The following is a 21,874-nucleotide window of genomic DNA, read 5'->3' on the forward strand; positions in this document are numbered from 1 at the left end:
TCCCTGATGGCTAGTGATCCTGATCATTTTTTCATGTGTCTGCAGGCTATTTGGAAAGAAAATAATGTTTTGGATTTAAAGGGATTTGACCAAGGCTCTCCTAGATCAGGGCTCCTTCACTGAGGAGGGAGACATTTGTCATTATGTGAGGAGTTTTGGTTGTCACAACTGGAGAGAGGGCACTGCCAGCACATAGTCAGTAGAGGCTAAACATCCTCCAAGGCCAGGACAGCCCTCCAACCCCCAAGAAAGAATGATTGGATCTGAAATGTCAGCAGTGCTCTTGAGAAATCCTGTTAGATCAGTGTTTCTCAAACGTTAGTGTGCTTGTGAATCACCTGGGGATCTGGTAGAGTGAGGAACCTGATTTGGTCTGGGTGAGGCGTGAGATTCTTTGCGTCCCACAAGCTCCCCCTTGGTACAGACATTGCTGGAGGGAGGACCGATGTTTGAGTGTCAGTGTCCCAGAGTTCTTCCGTCTTCCTACTCTAAACTGTCCCTGGAATATCATTGTTGTTAAACATATATTCGTTGAATGCACGGACGCATGGATGGAAGGATGAGAAAATGAATGAATAAGCAGTCAGGCAGGTGTAATAATATACTCTGAAGAATCCATCACATAAACTATTCTAAAGAAAATAGAATTTTTCTTAACAAGGCTGGAAATGTAAAAAACCTTTCCCAGGGCATGGCAGACTCAAGGGGCTTCCATAGCCTTGGAAACTCATGACTGGTGCATAGGGAGATTACTGATGCCATAAACAGGAGTGTCAATTTGTAAAGTCAACAACAGGAGTCACTGTGCACTTACTCCTCATGTAGGATCTCTGTCCTTAATGTGCTGTACATTGAGGCTTAATGCTATAATGAGTACTCAAACAGTATATTTCACTTTGTGTTTCTATGGGGGTGCAAACTGTTGAAATCTTTGCTTAATGTATACTAAACTGATCTTCTGTTAAAAAAAAAAAAAAGAAGAAATTAGCGATTCCCGACTTGACTCTCACTGGGATTAAACATGACAATAGGTCTGATCTGATTTCATCATCATTTAAAAAAATCATCTATTATTTTTCACTTTATGTTTCAGTGTGGGAGCAAACTGTTGAAATCTTTACTTAATGTATGCTAAACTGATCTTCTGTATATAAAGAGAATCGAAAATGAATCCTCATGTGAATGGAAGGGGAGAGGGAGTGGGAAAGGGGAGGGTTGCGGGTGGGAGGGACGTTATGGGGGGGAAACCATTGTAATCCATAAGCCATACTTTGGAAATTTATATTCATTAAATAAAAGTTAAAAAAAAAAGAAAGGTAGGAGATGCTTCAACTTTCTGACACCCCCTAATAAAATATTATCTAGACCTGCAAAAAAAAAAAAATGACCCTCTTGCTCTGTGTCTCACACTGTCCTTTCTGACGCAGGGTGAGGCTCTGGTGTGTGTTTACCCAGGTTGGTTGCCAAGGCTAGACTCAGACATTGGGTAAAAACAGAGGCCCAAGGCTGGGCCCCATACCTGCGCCTGTCCTGAGGGAAATGGACCTTGATTGAATATTTACATGACTGTCAGGCAGCAGGGCAGAAAGAGGAAATGCGGAGCCAGAATAGTTTCAAAGGAAATCGGGTCAGGATGAATTTCATGGAGTAGATTGAAGGGAAAAGATGTCCTTGAGTGGACGACAGGAAGCTGAGGGCTATAGTTTGTATGCCTGTGAGCTTCAAGGACTCAGAGACTTAGTAACACCAATTGGCAAAGTCATTTTCTTTGTATTTGTGGCTTGCTGGATATCCATTGAGTACCTTCTGTATTCTACTTTTCTTTCTTTCTTTCTTTCTTTCTTTCTTTCTTTCTTTCTTTCTTTTTTTTTTTTTTAAGATTTATTTGAAAGGCGGAGTTACAGAGAGGCAGAGAGAGAGAGAGAGAGAGAGAGAAGTTTTCTTTCTTTCCATCTGCTGGTTCACTCCCCAAATGGCCACAGTGGCTGGAGCTGGGCCAATCCAAAGCCAGGAACCTGGAGCTTCCTCTGGGTCTCCCACACCGGTGCAGGGACCCAAGCATTTGGGCCATCTTCTGCTGTTTTCCCAGGCCATAGCAGAGAGCTAGAATGGAAGTGGAGCAACTAGATCTCGAACTGGCGCCCATATGGGATGCTGGCAGTGCAGGCAGTGGCTTTACTCACTATGCCACAGTACCGGCGCCTGTCTTCTACTTTTCTGCCCACATAGAAATCCAATCCAAGCCAAATGTTGAAATCTGATCAAGGAATGCCTTTCTTTCCTAAGGTAACCTTTGCTCTTAGAAGGAATTTGCTTAGAACCCAAAGACCTCTCCTCTGTCCCTCTGAGAATTGGTTGTGGTGGGCAGAAGAGAGAGTGTAGACCTGGAGAACAGGATGGCAGTGGGTCAAGAAGAGGAAAGGAAGTTGGGCCATGTGAATAGGGTTATAGGGTGCTCTCTGTAGATGGGCCAAGGAGAGCCAAAGTTTAGCCAGGTGCCGTTGTCATCAAGGCTCTCAACAGCAGCAACTCTTCCATTAGAAGTGATGCAAATGGATGTGTCAATATTGTTGACTCAGGTGTGGTCACTGCATTTTGGTACATTGTTTAGTAAGCTAGTTTGGGCCACTGGATACCTGGGACTCTGCTCTGAACCTGAGTGAAGTTGCTTTTTGTTTCTGAGTTGGGAGTAGGTAGCTTAATTCTGTGTTTGGGAGTCAGTTCTTCATATCAGCAGTTAGTCAAGACTGGTGAATGTTCTGCATATTTACTTGGACCTGCCATGGATTCAGGCTGTCTCTAAGACAAGGTCAACAGATAGTGAGATTTGTATGTCTTAGCACAAGTGATTGAAGCACTTGGAGGATTCCCTATTTGTGGATGTCTTAGATAAGAATTGTTTTACAGAAACCTATACAGGGGCTGGCATTATGGTGTGGCAGTTTAAGCCTTTTCTTGCAATGCTGGCATCTCATATGGATGTTGGAAATGATTGCTCTACTTCTGATCCAGTTCCCTGCTAATGCAACTGGAAAAGGCAACAGAAGATCGCCCAAGTGCTTGAGCCCCTGCCGCCCACATGGGAGACCGGGATGGAGTACCTGGCTCTTGGCTTTGGCCTGACCTAGTTCCGGCCTTTGCAGCCATTTGGAAAGTGAACCAGTGAATGGAAGATTCTCTCTCTCTCTCTGCCTTGCAAATAAATAAACAAATCTTTAAAAAAAGACAAACTTATGGGATGTTTTATCTCTGTTATGTTCCTTCTTTGTATATTATTGTCCATAAAATAAAGTTTAAACTTCTTAATATGGCATTCAAGGTCCTCTATTATCTGGCTTTAAATCACCTTTTAAGTTTTTAAAAAAATTAATTAGTTAATTAATTTTAATTTTAATTAGTGTTCAGCAGGTTCAGTGTGGTTTGTAGATAAAATTCTAAGAACATAATGATATTTCCTTCCTTCCTCCCTTTCACCTGTTCTCTCCTTCCCACCCTCTTTGCTTCTCTTTTTCTTCCTTTGCAAAAGTTTTTGAGATAATATATTTTAAATTTAAATTACAGTAAAATTAATACTTCACCAAATAAGAAGTTTAGGAAGTAAAAACAAAAAGATTCTACTTTAGTGAGAATATAGACAAAGACCATAAACAACAATTGAATGGAAAAGTGACCATTTCAGCCATATACAGTAAATTTTAGAGTAATCACAGATCATTAAAATTATAGTAGTATAATATTCTTAACTATTGGTTTGGCAAAAGTATAAAACAAAGTTTTATAAAACTTTGCAACAATATTGATACCCACAGACATTTCTTTCTTTTTTTTTTATTAATTTTAGCTCTCATATAAAGAAGAACATGTGGTATTTGTCTTTCTGTGTCTGGCTTATTTCACTCAACATGATGTCCTCCAATTGCATCCATTTTGTTAAAAATGGTAGAATTTCATTCTTTCTTATAGTAGAATAATATTCCATTATGTACATACACCACATTTTTTTATCCATGCATCTGATGATAGACACCTTGGTTAAGTGCAAATTTTGGCTTTTGTGAACAGTGCTGCTGTAAACATGGTGGTGCAGGTATCTCTTTGATATAATGTGTTCCAGTCTTTTGGGTATATACCAAGTAGTGGGATTGCAGGATTATGTGGCAAGTCTATTTCTAGTTTGTTAAGAATTCCCCACACTGATTTCCACAGTGGCTGCCCTAATTTATATTCCCAACGAAATGTTTAAGTGTTCCCTTCTCTACATCCTCACCAGCATTTGCTACCCGGTTTTGGATTTTAGCCATTCTGAAAGGGGTGAGGTGCTATCTCATTGTTGTTTTGATTTGCATTTCCCTGATGACTAGTAATGTTGAGCAGTGTTTCAGATATTTGTTGGCCATTTGTATTTCTTCTTTTGAGAACTGTCTATGGAAGTCCTTTGCTTATTTCTCAACTGCATTGGTTATTTTTTAAGTTGCTGATATATTTGGGATATTAATCCTTTGTCAAATAAGTGGTTTGCAAATATGTTTTCCATTCTGTTGGATGTCTCTTCACTTTATTGATTGTTTCCTTTGCTGAAGCTTTTGAGTTTGATATAGTCCCTTTTGTTTAGTTTTGCTTTTCTTGCCTGTGCATTGGGGGTCTTGTCCAAGAAGTTTGCCCTTACACCAGTGTCTTAGAGTGTTTCCTCTACGTTTTCTTCCTGCAACCTAATAGTCTCAGGTCTTAAGTTTAGGTCTTTGATCTGTCTTGAGTTGATTTTTGTATATAGCGAGAAATATGGTTCTAATTTTCTTTTTCTATATATATTCATCCAATTTTGCCAGCTCAATTTGTTGAAGACATTATCCTTACTCCACTGTATGATCTGAGCAATTTTGTCAAAAATCAGTTGGCTGGGGCTGGCGCTGTGGCATAGTAGATTAAGCATCTGCCTGTGGCGCCATATCCCATATGAGAGCTGGTTCGAATCCCAGGTGCTTCACTCCCGATCTAGCCACCTGCTGATAAACTGCAAAAGCAGTACAAGATGGCCCAAGTGTTTATCTTTTCTTTTCGATTTTTGATTAATTTTTAAAAAATAGACCCAGCTTAGGAAACACTGACCCCTGCTGTTGGCAATGGCAAGTAAACAAACGCGATAATTTCACTAAGTGGTAAGCCAGTGAGATGGAGCTTGGGCTTGACCAAAGGGAGTGGGGACTGTGGTTCTACTTTGGATTGATTTGTGATTTATAATCTTATAGTTCTGGAGGTCAGAAGTCTCCAGTGGATCTCCCTGAGGTGGAGCCAGGCTTTCCTAAACTGCTCCAGCTTCAAGAGGCCCCCTGCATTCCTTGGCTGCTGGCCCCTTCCTCATCTGCAGGGCAGTAGTGTTGGTATCTTCAGATCTCTCCCACTGACTCTGGCCCCCTTCTCCGTCACCACTGCTGCATCTTCTGATTGCCAACCTCCTGCCTCCCTCTCAGAAGGACCCCTTGAGATTATGCCGGGCACAGCTGAATTATTGAAGACACTCCCACCATCCCCAAATCACTAACTTGATCATGTTTGCACAATCTTTTTTTATTGTATAAGGTAACATGTTCTCAGTTTCCAGAAATTAGGACATGGACACCTTCAAGAGCCATTATTGAGCCTAGCACATGCTGATCTGAGGGAGGACCTCTAACAATCATATAAATTCAAAATTCACCAACAGATGAAGGGGAAGAAGAAAAAGGGCATAAAAGGGGATCCAAGTCAGTGTCACCTGCACAGGAGACTTCAACAAAGCTCCTGGCTCCTTGCTTTGGATCAGCCCAGCTCCAGAATTGCAACCATTTGGGGAATAAACCAATATATTGAAGACCTCTCTCTATCCCTCTCTGTAACTCTGCCTCTCAAGTGAGTAAAAAAAAATCTTAAAAAAAAAAGTTGGCTATATGTACATGGGTTAATTAATGGGCTCTCTATTCTGTTACATTAATCTAGACCTATGCATTGGTTTTTTTTAACTTTTATTTAATGAATATAAATTTCCAAAGTACAGCTTATGGATTACAATGGCTTCCCCCCTCATAATTTCCCTCCCACCCGCAACCCTCCCCTTTCCCACTCCCTCTCCCCTTCCATTCACATCAAGATTCATTTTCAATTCTCTTTATATACAGAAGATCAGTTTAGCATACATTAAGTAAAGATTTCAACAGTTTGCACCCACACAGAAACACAAAGTGAAAAATACTGTTTGAGTACTAGTTATAGCATTAAATCACACTGTACAGCACATTAAGAACAGAGATCCTACATGAAGAGTAAGTGCACAGTGACTCCTGTTGTTGACTTAACAAATTGACACTCTTGTTTATGGCGTCAGTAATCTCCCTATGCACCAGTCATGAGTTGCCAAGGCTATGGAAGCCTTTTGAATTCACCGACTCTGATCATATTTAGACAAGGTCATAGTCAAAGTGGAAGTTCTCTCCTCCCTTCAGAGAAAGGTACCTCCTTCTTTGATGACCTGTTCTTTCCACTGGGATCTCACTCGCAGAGATCTTTCATTTAGGTCATTTTTTTTTTTTTTTGCCAGAGTGTCTTGGCTTTCCATGACTGAAATACTCTCATGGGCTTTTCAGCCAGATCCGCGTGCCTTAAGGGCTGATTCTGAGGCCAGAGTGCTATTTAGGACATCTGCCATTCTATGAGTCTGCTGTGTATCTCGCTTCCCATGTTGGATCGTTCTCTCCCTTTTTCTTTATTCTATCAGTTAGTGTTTGCAGACACTAGTCTTGTTTATGTGATCCCTTTGGCTCTTAGACCTATCATTATGATCAACTGTGAATAGAAATTGATCACTTGGACTAGTGAAATGGGATTGGTACATGCCACCTTGATGGGATTGAATTGGAATCCCCTGGTATGTTTCTAACTCTACCATTTGGGGCAACTCAGCTTGAGCATGTCCCAAATTGTACATCTCTTCCCTCTCTTATTCCCACTCTTATATTTAACAGGGATCACTTTTCAGTTAAGTTTCAACCCTTAAGAATAACCATGTATTAATTACAGAATTCAACCAATAGTATTAAGTAGAACAAGCAAAAAAATACTAAGAGGGATAATGTATTAAGTTGTTCATCAACAGTCAGGGCAAGGGCTGATCAAGTCACCGTTTCTCATAGTGTCCATTTCACTTCAGCAGGTTTCCTTTTTGGTGCTCAGTTAATTGTCACCAATCAGGGAGAACATATGATATTTGTCCCTTTGGAACTGGCTTAATTCACTCAGCATAATGTTTTCCAGATTCCTCCATTTGGTTGCAAATGACCGGGTTTCATTGTTTTTGACTGCTGGATAGTATTCTATAGAGTACATGTCCCATAATTTCTTTATCCAGTCTGCTGTTGATGGGCATTTAGGTTGATTCCAGGTCTTAGCTATTGTGAATTGAGCTGCAATAAACATTAATGTGCAGACAGCTTTTTTGTTGGCCAGTTTAATTTCCTTTGGGTAAATTCCAAGGAGTGGGATGGTTGGGTTGAATGGTAGGGTTATATTCAGGTTTCTGAGGAATCTCCAGACAGACTTCCATGGTGGCTTATGCATTGGTTTTTAAGCTAGTGCCATGCTGTTTTGATTAATGTAGATTTTTAGTATGTTTTGAAGTCACGTATTATGATGATTCCAGCTTGATTTTTTTGTTCAGGATTGCTTTGGATATTCTGGGTTTTTGTGATTCCATATGAATTTTAGGATTACTTTTTCTAATTCTGTAAAGAATGTCATTGGTATTTTGATAGGGATTGCATTGAATCTGTGGATTGCTTTAGCTAGTATAGACATCTTAATGATATTAATTCTTCTGCTCCATGAGCAAGGAATATTTTTCCATTATTTTTATGTTTTTGATGTTTTTTCCATCAATTTTTGATAATTTTCATTGTATAGAAACTTTTCACTTCTTTCATTAAATTTATTACTAAATATTTGGATTTTTTGTGGCTATTGTGTATAAAATTTCTTTCTTGATTTCTCTTTCTATGAGTTCATCATTAGCATACCAAAAGCTACTGTTTTTTTTTATGTTTATTTTGCAACTTGCAACCTTACTGAATTGGTTTATCAGTTCTAACAGCTTTTTGGTGGAGTGTTTAGGTTTTTCCATGTACAACATCGTGTCTTGGATAATTTGTCTTCCTCTTTTCCAGTTCCGATGCCCTTTATTTCTTTCTCCCCGAATTGCTCTCGCTAAAACTTCTAGTACTGTATTGAATAAAAGTAGAAAAAAAAGAACTCGAAAATAAAAAAAAAAGATAAATGAAAATCAGTGAACTAGAGATTGAGTGGGGGCTTCCTGAACTTGAAACAAAATATCTACACAAAACCTATAGCTAATATCATACTTAATGATGAAAAACTAGATGCTGGGGCTGGTGTTGGGGAGTAGCTGCCGGCTTTGACGCCGGCATCTAATTATGGGTGCTGGTTTGTGTGCTGGCTGCTCCACTTCCAATCCAGCTCCCTGCTAATGGCCTGGGAAAAGCAGTGAAGATGGTCCAAGAGCTTGGGCCCCTGCACCCACGTGGGAGACCCAGAGAAGCTCCTGGCTCCTGGCTTCAGTCTTACTGGTTGTTGCAGCCATTTGGGGAGTGAATCAGCCGATGGAAGATCTCACTCTCTTTCTGTCTCTGTCTCTCTCACTGTATCTGCCCTTCAAGTAAATACATAAATGTTGAAAAAAAAAAAAAAAAAGAAACTAGATGGAATCCCCTTGAGATTGAGAGTAAGGCAAAATGTCTCCAGTCATCATTACTTTTCAGTATCATACTGAAACTCTTAGCCAATGCAGTAAGATAATAAAAAGAAATAAAAGGTATATGATCTTGGAAAAAAGAAATAAAGTTGTCTTAGTTCACAGATGATATATTTGTTTATGCAGAAAATCCTGAAGAATCAACACCAAGAAGCCCTCTGGAATTAGCCAGTGATTATAGCAATGTTGCAGGATACAAGAGTAATATATAAAAGTCAAATGCTTTCCTATATGTCAACCATTAAAAATTTGAGTTGGAAATAAAAAAATACCAGTACTTACTTTAGCACCAGAAAAAAGAAAGAAAACAAATATTTAGGTATGAATCTAACAAAATATGTACCAGATCTATAGGAGAAAAACTACAAACCTCTGATGCGGGAAATCAAAATACAAATAAATGGAGAGATGTTCCATGTTTATTTATACAAAGAATCAAAATTGTTAAATGTTAGTTCCTCTTAATTTTTAAAAAGAGATTTGTTTTTATTTATTTGGAAGTAGAGTGATGGGGGGTGGGGGTGGGGGAGAGAAAGAGAATCTTGTTCACTTTCCAGAAGGCAGAAATGGCTGGGGCTGGGGCTGGGCCAAGCTGATGTTGGGAACCAGGAATTCCATCTGAATCTCCCATGTAGGTAGCAGGGACCCAAGTACTTGGGCCATCTTCTGCTGCTTTCCCAGGTGCATTAGCAGGGAGCTAGATTGGAAGTAGAGTAGCTGGGCTCGAACTGGTGCTCGCAAGAGTTGCAGGCTGCAGCTTAACCAATTGTGCCGCGATTTCTGCCCACTTCTTCCCAATTTTATTTATATATTTGATACAATTCTAATCGGAATTCTAACATGTCACTTTGTGGATACTGACAAACTGCTTCTAAAATTTATATGGGAGGGTAAAAAACTCAGGACTGCCAAAATAATATTAAAGGAAAAGAATAGAGTTCAAGTACAGACACTACCCAACTTTAAAACCTAGTTTCAAGCTGCAATGATCAAGATTGTAGGTACTGGTGAAAGAATAGACAGATGAAAGAAGCGGAATAGAGCACCCAGAAATGGACCCACACAAATACAGTCATCTGAACTTTAACAAAGGGGCAAAAACCGTTCAGTATTGAAAGGATTTTCTTTTCAACAGATAGAGCTTGATCAGTTGCACACTCACTATGCTACACAGGATCCTGCAGAGCAACAGGACCAATAGGATATCTGTACAGCTACAAGAGCATATTTAACACGGGAGTTGGCATGCAGTTATGGAGGCTGATAATTCTGTCTGCAAGCTGGAGGATTAAGGGAGCTGGCAATAGAATTCAGCTGGAGTCTAAGGCATGCGTCCTGGGAGGCCCCCTGGTATAAGTCTCGGAGTCCAAAGCTCTGAAAACCGGAGGCTCTGAGGTCTGAGGGCAGAGGAATTCAGAGGCCCCAGCTCTAGGAGAGCAAATCACCTTTTCTCTGCCTTGTTGTTCTATTTGGACCCTCAAAGGATTGAATGGTGTCCACCAATCCTGTCTTCTTAACTCAGTCTATTGATTCAAATGCTAATCTCTTCTAGCAACACCCTCCTAAATATACCCAGAAATAATGTTTTACTGAGTGTCTGGACGTCCCTTAGCCCAAGGGATAATAACTGTCATCCTCACATGCAAAAAAAAGTATATATATATATGTGTGTGTATATATATATACACACACACACACAAACATATAAATCTTTCATTAAAATATGCTCAAAGTGGATCAATAGACCTAAGTGTAAAATGAAAAACTACAAACTTTGAGAAGACAATAAGAGAAAATCTAGATTAAATTGAGTGTGGAAATGAATTAAGTACAATATCAAGAGCATAATCTGTGAAAGAAAAAAATGTATAAATTAGACTTAATTAAAATTAAAAACTTTTCTATGGAAGATACTGTTAACAACAATAAAAAAGACAAGCACAGAGAGGGAAAGTATGTGTAAAACATAGATCTGATAATAGGATTTTATCTAAACTATATAAGGAACTCTCAATAATAAGAAAACCATATAATTGGAAAGCAAGCAAGAGATCTGGATACTCACCCAAGAAGGTGTATGGTGGTAGATCAGCATATAAAAAGATGCACAACATCATCTGTTGTCAAGGAATTGCAAATGAAAACAATGAGATACTAACATGCATCTGTTAAAAAATGTTATGATCCAAAATACTGACAACACAAAATGCTGGTGAGGAACTCTCATTCATTGCTGCTGGGAATGCAAAAATAGTACAACTAGTTTGCAAGATAGTTCAGCAGTTTCTTACAAAGCTATGCATAGTTTTACTGTAAGATTCAGGTTTGTGTTCTTAGATAATTATTCAAATGAGTTGGCGATGCATATCCACACGAAAACCTGCCTGTGAATCTTAATAGCAGCTTTATTGACAATTACCAAAACTTGGAAACAATCAAGATGACCTTTGTGAAATGTGTGGATTAAAAAAACCTATGGTACCTCCATTTAATGGGATATTAATCAGTGAAAGAAAGTGAGCTCACAAGTCATGAGAAGACTTGGAGGAAACTTAACTGAATGCTGCTAAGTGAAAGGAGCCAATCTGTAAGAGTCTAAATGCTATAATGATTCCAACTATGTGACACTCCGGAAAAGGCAAAGCCAGAGAGATAGTAACGCGATCGGTGGTATCTAGGAGCTCGGAGGAGGGAGAGGGATAAATAGGTGGAACAGAGATGTTTTGTTTTTTTAAGATTTATCTAATCATTTGAAAGGCAGAGTTACAGAGAGGGAGGGAGAGAGTGAGAGAGAGAGAGAGAGAGAGAGAGGTCTTCCATCTGCTGGTTCACTCCCCAGATGATCATAACGGGCGGAGCTATGCTGATCTGAAAGCAAGAACCAGGAGCTTCTTCTGGGTCTCCCACATGGGTGTGCAGGGTCCCAAGGACTTGGGCCATCTTCTACTGCTTTCCCAGGCCATAGCAGAGACCTGGATCAGAAGTGGAGCAGCCAGGACTCGAACCGGCTCCCAAATGGGATGCCAACACTGCAGGTGCGGCTTCACCTGCCACGCCACAGTGCCGGCCCCGCAGAGATTTTAATGACATATTCTGTATAATGCACTCTAATTATGAGTAAAGGACATTGTGCACCTTTTAAAACCCACAGGGCTCTAAAACACAAAGAGTAAATCCTAATGCAAATTAGGGATGTCAGTTAATAATCATGTGTCAATATTGGTTCATCAGTGTAACAAATATACTACACTAATGTAAGATGTTAATGATTAGGAAATGAGGGGAGGAGAGAGAGGGCACATGGAGCTCTGTTTACATTTCTGTTCAGTTTTCTGTAAACTTAAAACTACTCAAAAAAGTAAAGTTTAGGCCGGCGCCGCGGCTCACTAGGCTAATCCTCCGCCTTGCGGTGCCGGCACACCGGGTTCTAGTCCTGGCTGGGGCGCCGGATTCTGTCCCGGTTGCCCCTCTTCCAGGCCAGCTCTCTGCTGTGGCCAGGGAAGGCAGTGGAGGATGCCCCAGGTGCTTGGGCCCTGCACCCCATGGGAGACCAGGAAAAGCACCTGGCTCCTGGCTCCTGCCATTGGATCAGCGCGGTGCGCCGGCCGCAGTGCGCCGGCCGTGGCGGCCATTGGAGGGTGAACCAACGGCAAAGGAAGACCTTTCTCTCTGTCTCTCTCTCTCACTGTCCACTCTGCCTGTCAAAAAAAAAAAAAAAAAAAAGTAAAGTTTATTAATTTAAAAACTAGTGAAAAACATAAAAGTATATAGCAAACATTCATGTCCCAACTATATAGAACTAATATTTGGAATCATATACTTTGAATTTTTCTTCCTTTTAAATACAAGAAACAAAATATTACAGTGTAAGTGTTCCTTGACACCTCTGACTTCATTCCCCTTGCCCTCCCCAAAGGAAACCACGGTCACTAGTGTGTGTCCTTGCAATCTCTTTTACACTTCTACATTCTTATGTGCACATGAGCAATGAGTACTATTATTTTTCAGGTGTTTAAGAACAACATTTGCATCAAATGTTCTTAAAATTGTATTTTCCATTCAACCTAATGTGTTAAAGAAATCTATGTTGGTAAGTATAGACCTAATTTTTTAATTTAAAAATTTAACTAGTATCATATTCAATTGTCTATGTGTTGCATCATATTTTCATATGTTCCTCTGCTGATGGATGATCAGATTGTTTCCAGTTTTATGTTACTACAACCAAACAGCAATGACCGTTTTTGAGTCAGATACAAGAGAGCATATTTTTCTGAGGTATGCCCTGCAGACTGAATTGCTGCATTGTGGGATATGTGCACTTTTCTTTTTTTTTTTTTTTGACAGGCAAAGTCAGACAGAGAGAGAAAGACAGAGAGAAAGGTCTTCCTTCCATTGGTTCACCCCCCAAATGGCTGCTATGGCCACGCGCTGCGCCCATCCGAAGCCAGGAGCCAGGTGCTTCCTCCTGGTCTCCCATGTGGGTGCAGGGCCCAAGGACTTGGGCCATCCTCCACTGCCTTCCTGGGTCACAGCAGAGAGCTGGACTGGAAGAGGAGCAACTGGGACAGAATCCGGCGCCCCAACTTAGACTAGAACCCGGGGTGTCGGCGCTGCAGGCGGAGGATTAGCCAAGTGAGCTGCAGCACCGGCCACTGGATATGTGCACTTTCAACTATACTAGCTACTACCAATCTCTTGGCAAAGTGGTAATGACAATTTACACTTGTGTTAGTACATGAGTGTTCCTGTTTCCACATATCCTCATCAACACTTGATATGATAGTTATTTAAACTTTTTCTAATTGAATAGATGAAAATACCTGTTTTTCAATTTTGCCTTCTTGATTTCTAGTGAAACTGAGGACGTTAAGAGTTTTGACTTGTGTTGATTTCTTATTATTCTTTGCCTATAAGGGGTACAGTTTTTCTTTTACTAAATTCATTCCTAGTTAATTGTTACATTCTGATTGCTCATGCTTTCTTAGTTACATTTATTTCAAATATCTTTTCTACTGGTCACATGTCTATTAATTTTATTTGTGGTACCATGGTGGGAGAGGAATACACTCAGGATGGGCATGGGTACCAGTTCCATTACTTATCACCAGCACGGCCTTGGATATTTTAGTTAATCTATTAACTACTTCTGTCTCTTCATCTGTAAAATGGGATGAAAACAGCATCTAATTCAGATTTATTATGAAGATTAAATAACTCAAAATGCAGAGCATTTACATAACAAACTTCTAAAATGAACTGTATACCTTGGTGAGTTTTGACAAATGTATTTGGTTGAGTATTTATTGTCTCAGTCAATCCATAGAATATTTTCATTACCTTGCAATGTTTCTTCATGCCCCTTGCACTCAGCTCCTTTCACCTTGCTCTCGGGTAACCACTGATCTATTTTCTATCGCTATGGTTTTGTCTTTCCTGGAATTTCATATAAGTGCAACTAGGCCGTATGTATTCTTTTGTGTCTGGTTTGTTTCAGTTAGCATAATGCTTCTGTAATTCATCCAGGTGTTTGCATGTATCAGTAGTGTGTTGCTTTCTAGAAATTTTATTTGACCTTGCATTGTGGTGTAGTGGATAAAGCCTCTGCCTGCTGTCAGTATGCCACACAGGTACCAGTTTGAGTCCCGGCTGCTCCTCTTCCAATCCAGCTCCCTGTTAATATCCTGGGAAAAACAGTGGAGGATGGCCCAAGTTCTTGAGCCCCTGGGCCCACATAAGAGACCTGGAGGAAGCTCCTGGCTCCACCTGGATTTATTTTTGAATGTGGTCTGAGTACAAATTGATTTAATTTTTATCCATTAATAAATTGGCAATTGTATTCTCATTTCTGTCACTATCTTCTCATGTATGGGTTCTAGCTTTATTTCTGTCCTCCTACTTGAGTAACTAACTTGTCTCCCAAATGTTCCTGCCAATGTGTATGCTTTCATTCTGTTCCTTACGTCTGGAGGGCTCCATTTTATTTTATTTTACTTATTTATTTATTTTTAAGATTTTTTATTTATTTGAAAGTCAGAGTTACACAGAGGAGGAGAGGCAGAGAGAGAGAGGTCTTCCATACACTGGTTCACTCCCCAGATGGCCACAATGGCCGGAGCTGCACCAATCCGAATCCAGGAGCCAGGAGCTTCTTCTGGGTCTCCCACGCGGGTGCAGGAGCCCAAGGACTTGGACCATCTTCTACTGTTTTCCCAGGCTCTGGCAGAGAGCTGTATCAGAAGTGGAGCATCCGGGTCTCAAACCGGTGCCCATATGGGATGCTGGCACTGCAGGCCAGGGCTTTAACCTGCTGTGCTACAGTGCTGGCTCAAGGAGGGCTCCATTTTAACTCCACCTTTCAAAATCCTACCCCTTGCTCAAGGTTTAATTCAAATGGCCTTTAAAAACTTCCAGATTCTGGGGCCAGCACTGTGGCATAGTAGGTTAAACTTCCACTTGCAGTGCCAACATCCCATATGGTTGCCAGTTCAAGTCCTGGCTACTCCATTTCAGATTTAGCTCCCTGCCAGTGGCCTGGGAAAGCAGTGGAAGATGGAGACCTGGAAGGAGTTCCTGGCTCCTGGCTCTGGGTTGGCCCAGCTCCAGCCTTTGTAGTCATTTCATTCTGGGGAGTGAACCAGTGGATAAAAGACCTCTCTTTCACTCTCTGAAATAAATAAATAAATCTTTTTAAAAAGAGACTTCCAGATTGTGTAATATATCTTTCTCCTTCTCTGACCTTAAATGAAGGGGCTCAGGTACCTATATAGCATTTTATCTCTTTAATATAAATATTAGGTCATCTCTTGGGTTCCACAGCCTCTACTGTGTCTGTCCTCTTTGTCCTGCTGGATTGTGAGCTCTTGCATGGTTTTGTGGTAGGCAGAATACTCTCTTGCCCACCGTGTCCTAATTCCTGGAATGTGTGCATGTATCACCTCACGTGGCAAAAGGGAGTTAGCAGCTGTAGTTAAGTTAAGGAGTTTGAGATGAGGAGATTATTTTGGATTGTGCAAGTAGGCCCCGTCTAATTGCATGGGTCCTTAAAATTGGAGAGAATCTTTAGCAGCCCAGTTCAGCATCAGAGGAATCTGTGGTTAAGGGGAGATGGAACATTATTGACGTTGAATATGGAGGAAGAATGGAGTTGCTGCCTAGAAGCTGGAGAAGGGAAGGACATGGATTCTTCCTTTCAGCCTCTTGGAAGGAATGTAGCTGTGGCCTTGCTGTTGCCTTGACTTTGGTGATAGGCATGGAGGGACAGCCTCGCGTACAACCTGTAGCACCGTGACATCTGTCTTAAATTTCTGGCCTACAGGACTGTAAGATAATAAACCTGTACTGTTTTAATCTATGTCGTAATCTGCTACAGCAACAATAGAAAACTGATGTGCTTGCTCACCACTGAGTCCTCTGTAACTTGAAGTAGATCCTTAGATATGGAAAGGGTATTCAATCATTATTCCTGGACTTGAGTGATGCAGCAGTATGGTGCTTAGAACTGTGGAATGACTTCGTTAGGTTCCTTCATGATCAGCCTGATGCTCACCACTGTCACTAGCATGTACACCTTTGTCAGCTCATAGCAAATGATGTCACTGTAGGTTGCTCAGTCCAGTTTCCCTTGTTTGGAGCCTGACAGCTCAATACTGTCAAGTCCCAGGAAGAGATGTCTCTTCTCTATGCTATTTGACCCCTTCAAAGATACTTGATTGGGACCTTTTGGAGAGGCCTTTGGAAAACTTTGTCTAGTGTTTACCCTTATCTGGGAGTGTTAACATCCTGGGATTTGGAATCTGCCATAGGTCTTTGGAACCCTGGCTCTTAGGTCACTGTCTTAGTAGTCCATTTTCTGCTGCTATAAAAGAATACCACAGCCTGGGTCATTTATAAAGAAAATAAACTTATTTCTCACAGTTGGGAAAGTCCAACATCAACATGCAAGCATCAGGCACATCACATGGCAAAAGAGCATGTGGACAAGAGATAGAGAGAGAGAGAGAAAGAGAGAGAGAGAGCAAGTGAGCAACAGAAAGCCAAAGAAGCCAAACTTGCTTTTAAAATAACCCACTCTCAATAACCAACCCACTCCCACGGTAGTGGCCTTAATACATCATGAAGCTAAAGTCTGCTTGACCTAATCATTTTTGGCATCACCTCACAATACCATCACACTGGCGAATCTCAACATGAGTTTTAAAGGGTACACGCAAACCTGAATGGCCACCAAATCTCTCAGAGCCTCAGTTTCCTCAAGAGGGAGCACTCCAGGGATATCTAGGGTGGAGGTAGCAATCCTTCCATGAGTTTTCTCAAAGATGAAATGAACATGTATGAACGGTTATTGGAACATAGTAGGTGTTCAGCGCAGGCTAGCTTTCTTCCCATCTAAGGTGTATCACCACCAACAGACTGGTTCAGCTTTCTGTTTACTTTGACAAGTTGATGACAAGCAGGTGATGCAACATGACATTTGTTCTTACTTTTTGTTTGTTAGTTTTAATTTTTAACATATAAGCCTTTGGGTTACCTCACGCTGCTTATAGTTTCAAGTTCAAAGTTCTGTGAGCCATTTGAGGTGTTTTGTTAAGAATAGCCTAGGTGTGATGGATGGTTTTAGTTAGTCTCAAGGGGTTGAGTTGGAACAAGAAGTAGAGGTATGGAAGATAGCAAAATAAGGTATGATACAATGAAATACATACCTGTAGGGTAGCAACACTAGAGAGATTGTCATCTAACAGAGCAGGACTATCATACTAGCTGTAGGAGAAGCTACTGAGCCACCCGTATCTGCTCACTTACTAGGCCTAGTATGAATGAGCACATTGGGGTTATGACAATGCCAGAAGACAGATGGTCTCTGGGATATGATGATGGGCACATCATATTTAGATCTCAGTGTTTTGGTCTCACTTTGCTTATCACACACACTTTATTTTGTTTTGTTTTGCTTTTGACTTTTATTTAATGAATATAAATTTCCAAAGTACAGCTTATGGATTACAATGGCTTCCCCCCCCCATAACTTCTCTCCCACCCGCAACCCTCCCCTTTCCCACTCCCTCTCCCCTTCCATTCACATCAAGATTCATTTTCAATTATCTTTATATACAGAATATCAGTTTAGTATATATTAAGTAAAGATTTCAACAGTTTGCACCCACATAGAAACACAAAGTGAAAAATACTGTTTGAACTAGTTATAGCATTAAATCACAATGTACAGCACATTAAGGACAGAGATCCTACATGAGGAGTAAGTGCACAGTGACTCCTGTTGCTGACTTAACAAATTGACACTTTTTTTTTTTTGGACAGGCAGAGTGGATAGTGAGAGAGAGAGACAGAGAGAAAGGTCTTCCTTTTTGCCGTTGGTTCACCCTCCAATGGCCGCCACGGCCAGCGCGTTGTGGCCGGTGCACCGCGCTGATCCGATGGCAGGAGCCAGGTGCTTCTCCTGGTCTCCCATGGGGTACAGGGCCCAAGCACTTGGGCCATCCTCCACTGCCTTCCCGGGCCACGGCAGAGAGCTGGCCTGGAAGAGGGGCAACCGGGACAGAATCCGGCACCCCGACCGGGACTAGAACCGGGTGTGCCGGCGCCACAAGGCGGAGGATTAGCCTATTGAGCCTCAGCGCCGGCCACAAATTGACACTCTTGTTTATGGCATCAGTAATCACCCTAGGTTCTTGTCATGAGTTGCCAAGGCTATGGAAGCCTTTTGAGTTCACTGACTTTGATCTTATTCCGACAGGGTCATAGTCAAAGTGGAAGTTCTCTCCTCCCTTCAGAGAAGGGTACCTCCTTCTTGGATGACCTGTTCTTTCCACTGGGATCTCACTCGCAGAGATCTTTCATTTAGGTCATTTCTTTTTTTTTGACAGAGTATCTCAAACACTTTAAACCTTTGGTTTTCAAAACTCAAAGGATATAAAAAACCAGCTGGCAGTTGCTTGGAAAGATGAGGACTCCTGACTTTTCTCCTATGGACAGATTCAGTAGGTCTGAATAGGGTCCAGGGGATCTGCATTTTATTAGCCATCTCTTATCCTAGTTACCTCCCGGGCGAGTGTTTGTGGGAGACAGAGTCTCAGGCATGAACTTATTGTTCCTTGCCTACTTATTGTCAGCAAGGTACAAAGCGTTATGGGTACCACAGCCCTTGCTTGCAGTGGATTTCACGTGACGGGGAGAAATAAGAGTTGTGTACAGACATGACAGTGGCTTCTGACTCTCCACATTGGAGTCAGGCTCTTTTTCCTTCTTCACATTTCACTCTGTGCAAGCTTCGCATTGGTTTGGAATAATGTATACACTTCTCTACCAGATGGTGTAGCCCTTAAAGGCGAATGTTTTTCTCTACATAGCTCCACAGCACCTGAAATGCAGCTGGTATTCAGTACATGTTGAATTAAGGTATGAAAGGGACTGAGTGGTACAAAGTCATGTGAGTCCTGACAGGGTGAGAAGTGCAGTGAGGGAAGAGAAGGGAATTATATTCAGGATCTTAGGGATATTAGGATATTAGAGGCAGTGTGGGGTTCCCAACAATCCTTTCAGTTATTAATGTTTTCCAAAAAGCCAAATATATATGGATATTGCCTTTTTGATATTTCTGTCATACACATAAGTATCCATTTTTCTTTGTTTTCTACAAGAATCACAGCAAGGTCAAACAGACCAGACAGAATTGCTCAATAATATTTTGAAATATCAGGGTTTAATCCTGGGAGTTTAGGTGGCTGTTTGAACTTGTGTGACTCTTCCTGTTCTTTTTTTTAAAGGCTATCCTATACAATTTATTTTTAAATTTTTGCTTTTAATTGACAAATAATTGTATCTATGTATGGGGTATAGTGTGATGTTTTAATGCATATATATATTGTAGTAATCAGAATATTTCACATATCCATCACCTCATACAAGTATCATTGATTTGAAGGTAGAACATGCAGAATCCTCTCCTGAGCTGCTGTGAAGTGCTCAGTACAATATTGTTACATGTAGTCACTGACATTGTCATGGAACAATAGAACTTACTCCTCCTGTCTGATCAGCTGGTCAATCTTCTTCTGCCCCTTTCCTCTCCCCTCCCCAGCTTTTGTAACCACGATTACTCTTTTTAAAAAATTTTTTATTATTTAATAAATGTGAATTTAAAAAGTGCAGCTTTTGTATTGTTGTGGCCCCCCCCCCCAACCTCCCTCCCTTCCGCGGTCCTCCCCTCTCCCACTCCCTCTCCCATCCCGCCCTTCATCGAGTTTCATTTTCAATTACCTTCACATACAGAAGATCAACTTAGTATATACTAAGCAGGGATTTCAACAGGCTGCACTCACACAACCGCACAAGGTATAGGGTATTGTTTGACTAGTAGTGGTGTTTTTAAGTTTCATAGTAAAACACATTAAGGACAGAGATCCTACGTGGGGAGCATGTACCCAGTGACTCCCGTTGTTGATTTAACAATTGGCACTCTTTTTTTTTTTGACAGGCAGAGTGGACAGTGAGAGAGAGAGACAGAGAGAAAGGTCTTCCTTTGCCATTGGTTCACCCTCCAATGGCCGCCGCGGCCAGCGCGCTGTGGCCGGCGCACCGCGCTGATCCGATGGCAGGAGCCAGGTGTTTCTCCTGGTCTCCCATGGGGTGCAGAGCCCAAGCACTTGGGCCATCCTCCACTGCCTTCCCGGGCCACGGCAGAGAGCTGGCCTGGAAGAGGGGCAACCGGGACAGAATACGGCACCCCGACCGGGACTAGAACCCGGTGTGCTGGCGCCGCAAGGTGGAGGATTAGCCTAGTGAGCCGCGGTGCTGGCCCAATTGGCACTCTTATTTATGACGTCAGCAATCACTCGAGGCTCTTGCCATGAGCTGTCTAGGCTATAGAAGCCCCTTGAGTTCACCAACTCTGAACTTGTTTAGTAAAGGCCATATCACAGTAGAGGTTCCTTCCTCCCTTCGGAGAAAGGCACCTCCCTCCTTGATGGCCTGTTCCTTCTGCTGGGGTCTTGAACCACTATCACTCTTTACTTCCATGAGATCCACTTCCTTGGCTCCTCTGTATGAGTGCGATCACATAGTACTTGTCCTGCTGTGCTTGGTTTATTTTGCTTAACATAATGTCCTCCAGTTTCTTCCATGTTGCCACAAATGACACAATTTTATTCTTTTAGATGAGTAATATTTCTTTGGGTGTTTTTGCCGCATTGTTTTTTTTTTTAATCTGTTCATCCATTGATAAGCACTTAGATTGATTCTCTTATCCTGGAATCCATATCATAGTGCTGCAGTAAATGGAGAATAAAGATATGTCCCTTTGACAGAATGATTGCATTTCCTTTGGGTATATACCCAGTAATGGGATTGCCAAATCACGTGGTAGTTCTGTTTTAGATTTTTTTATGAACTTCTTTTCTGTTTTCCATAATAGTTTTACTGATTTATGTTTTCAATCAGTAGCATATGAGTTCATTTTTCTAAACATTTATGCTAGCTTTTTTTTGTTTCTTGTATTTTTGATAATAGCATTTCTATTTGTGTAATATGATATTTTTGGCTTAACAGCCCCAAATCATAAGCGACAAAAGCAAAGCTAGACAAATGGGTTGATGTCAAGCAGAAATGCCTCTGTATAGCAAAGGAAGCAATCAACAGAGTGAAGATACAACTGACAGAATGGAGGAACGTATTTGCAAATTATGCATTTGACAAGAGGTTAATATTCTGAATATATAAAGTACTCAATAGCAAAACACTAAATAATAGGATTTTTAAATGGGCAATAGATCTTCTCATAAGATATACAAATGACCAATAGGTGTATGAAAAATTGCCCAGCATCACTAATCATCAGATAAATACTTTTTCTTTATTCAAATGGGATTCCTGGATCTTGGCAATATCATCTGGGAAGAGAAGAGACACTCATACTCTTTATTTATTTCTTTATTTGAAAAAATATATACTTTAAATGCAGAATGACAGAGAGAGGGACAAAGAAGAGTGAGCCTGGAGAGAGAGATCTTTCATCTGTTGGTTTCTCTCCAAATACACACAACAGCTAGGATTGGGCCAAGCTGA

General features: G+C 41.0%; 1 protein-coding gene across 6 annotated transcripts in view; it reads left to right on the forward strand.

Moving 5' to 3' along the window:
* TMEM45A (transmembrane protein 45A) overlaps positions 1 to 21,874 on the forward strand; it is a 105,413-nt gene that overhangs the window by 56,377 nt on the left and 27,162 nt on the right. For 3 of the 6 annotated variants that reach the window (XM_070071990.2, XM_070071991.2, XM_089331562.1), the window contains one exon: positions 12,803 to 12,884. The exons of the other annotated variants lie outside the window; for them this stretch is intronic. In XM_070071990.2, coding sequence (XP_069928091.1) covers positions 12,879 to 12,884 — 6 coding nt within the window. In that variant the 5' untranslated portion in view covers positions 12,803 to 12,878. The remainder of the gene's footprint in view (positions 1 to 12,802; positions 12,885 to 21,874) is intronic. 6 annotated transcript variants of the gene reach the window in all.

This window comes from Oryctolagus cuniculus, chromosome 4 (genome assembly GCF_051225735.1).
Source record: "Oryctolagus cuniculus isolate XC-2025 breed Fujian yellow rabbit chromosome 4, ASM5122573v1, whole genome shotgun sequence".
NCBI classification, from domain to species: domain Eukaryota; kingdom Metazoa; phylum Chordata; class Mammalia; order Lagomorpha; family Leporidae; genus Oryctolagus; species Oryctolagus cuniculus.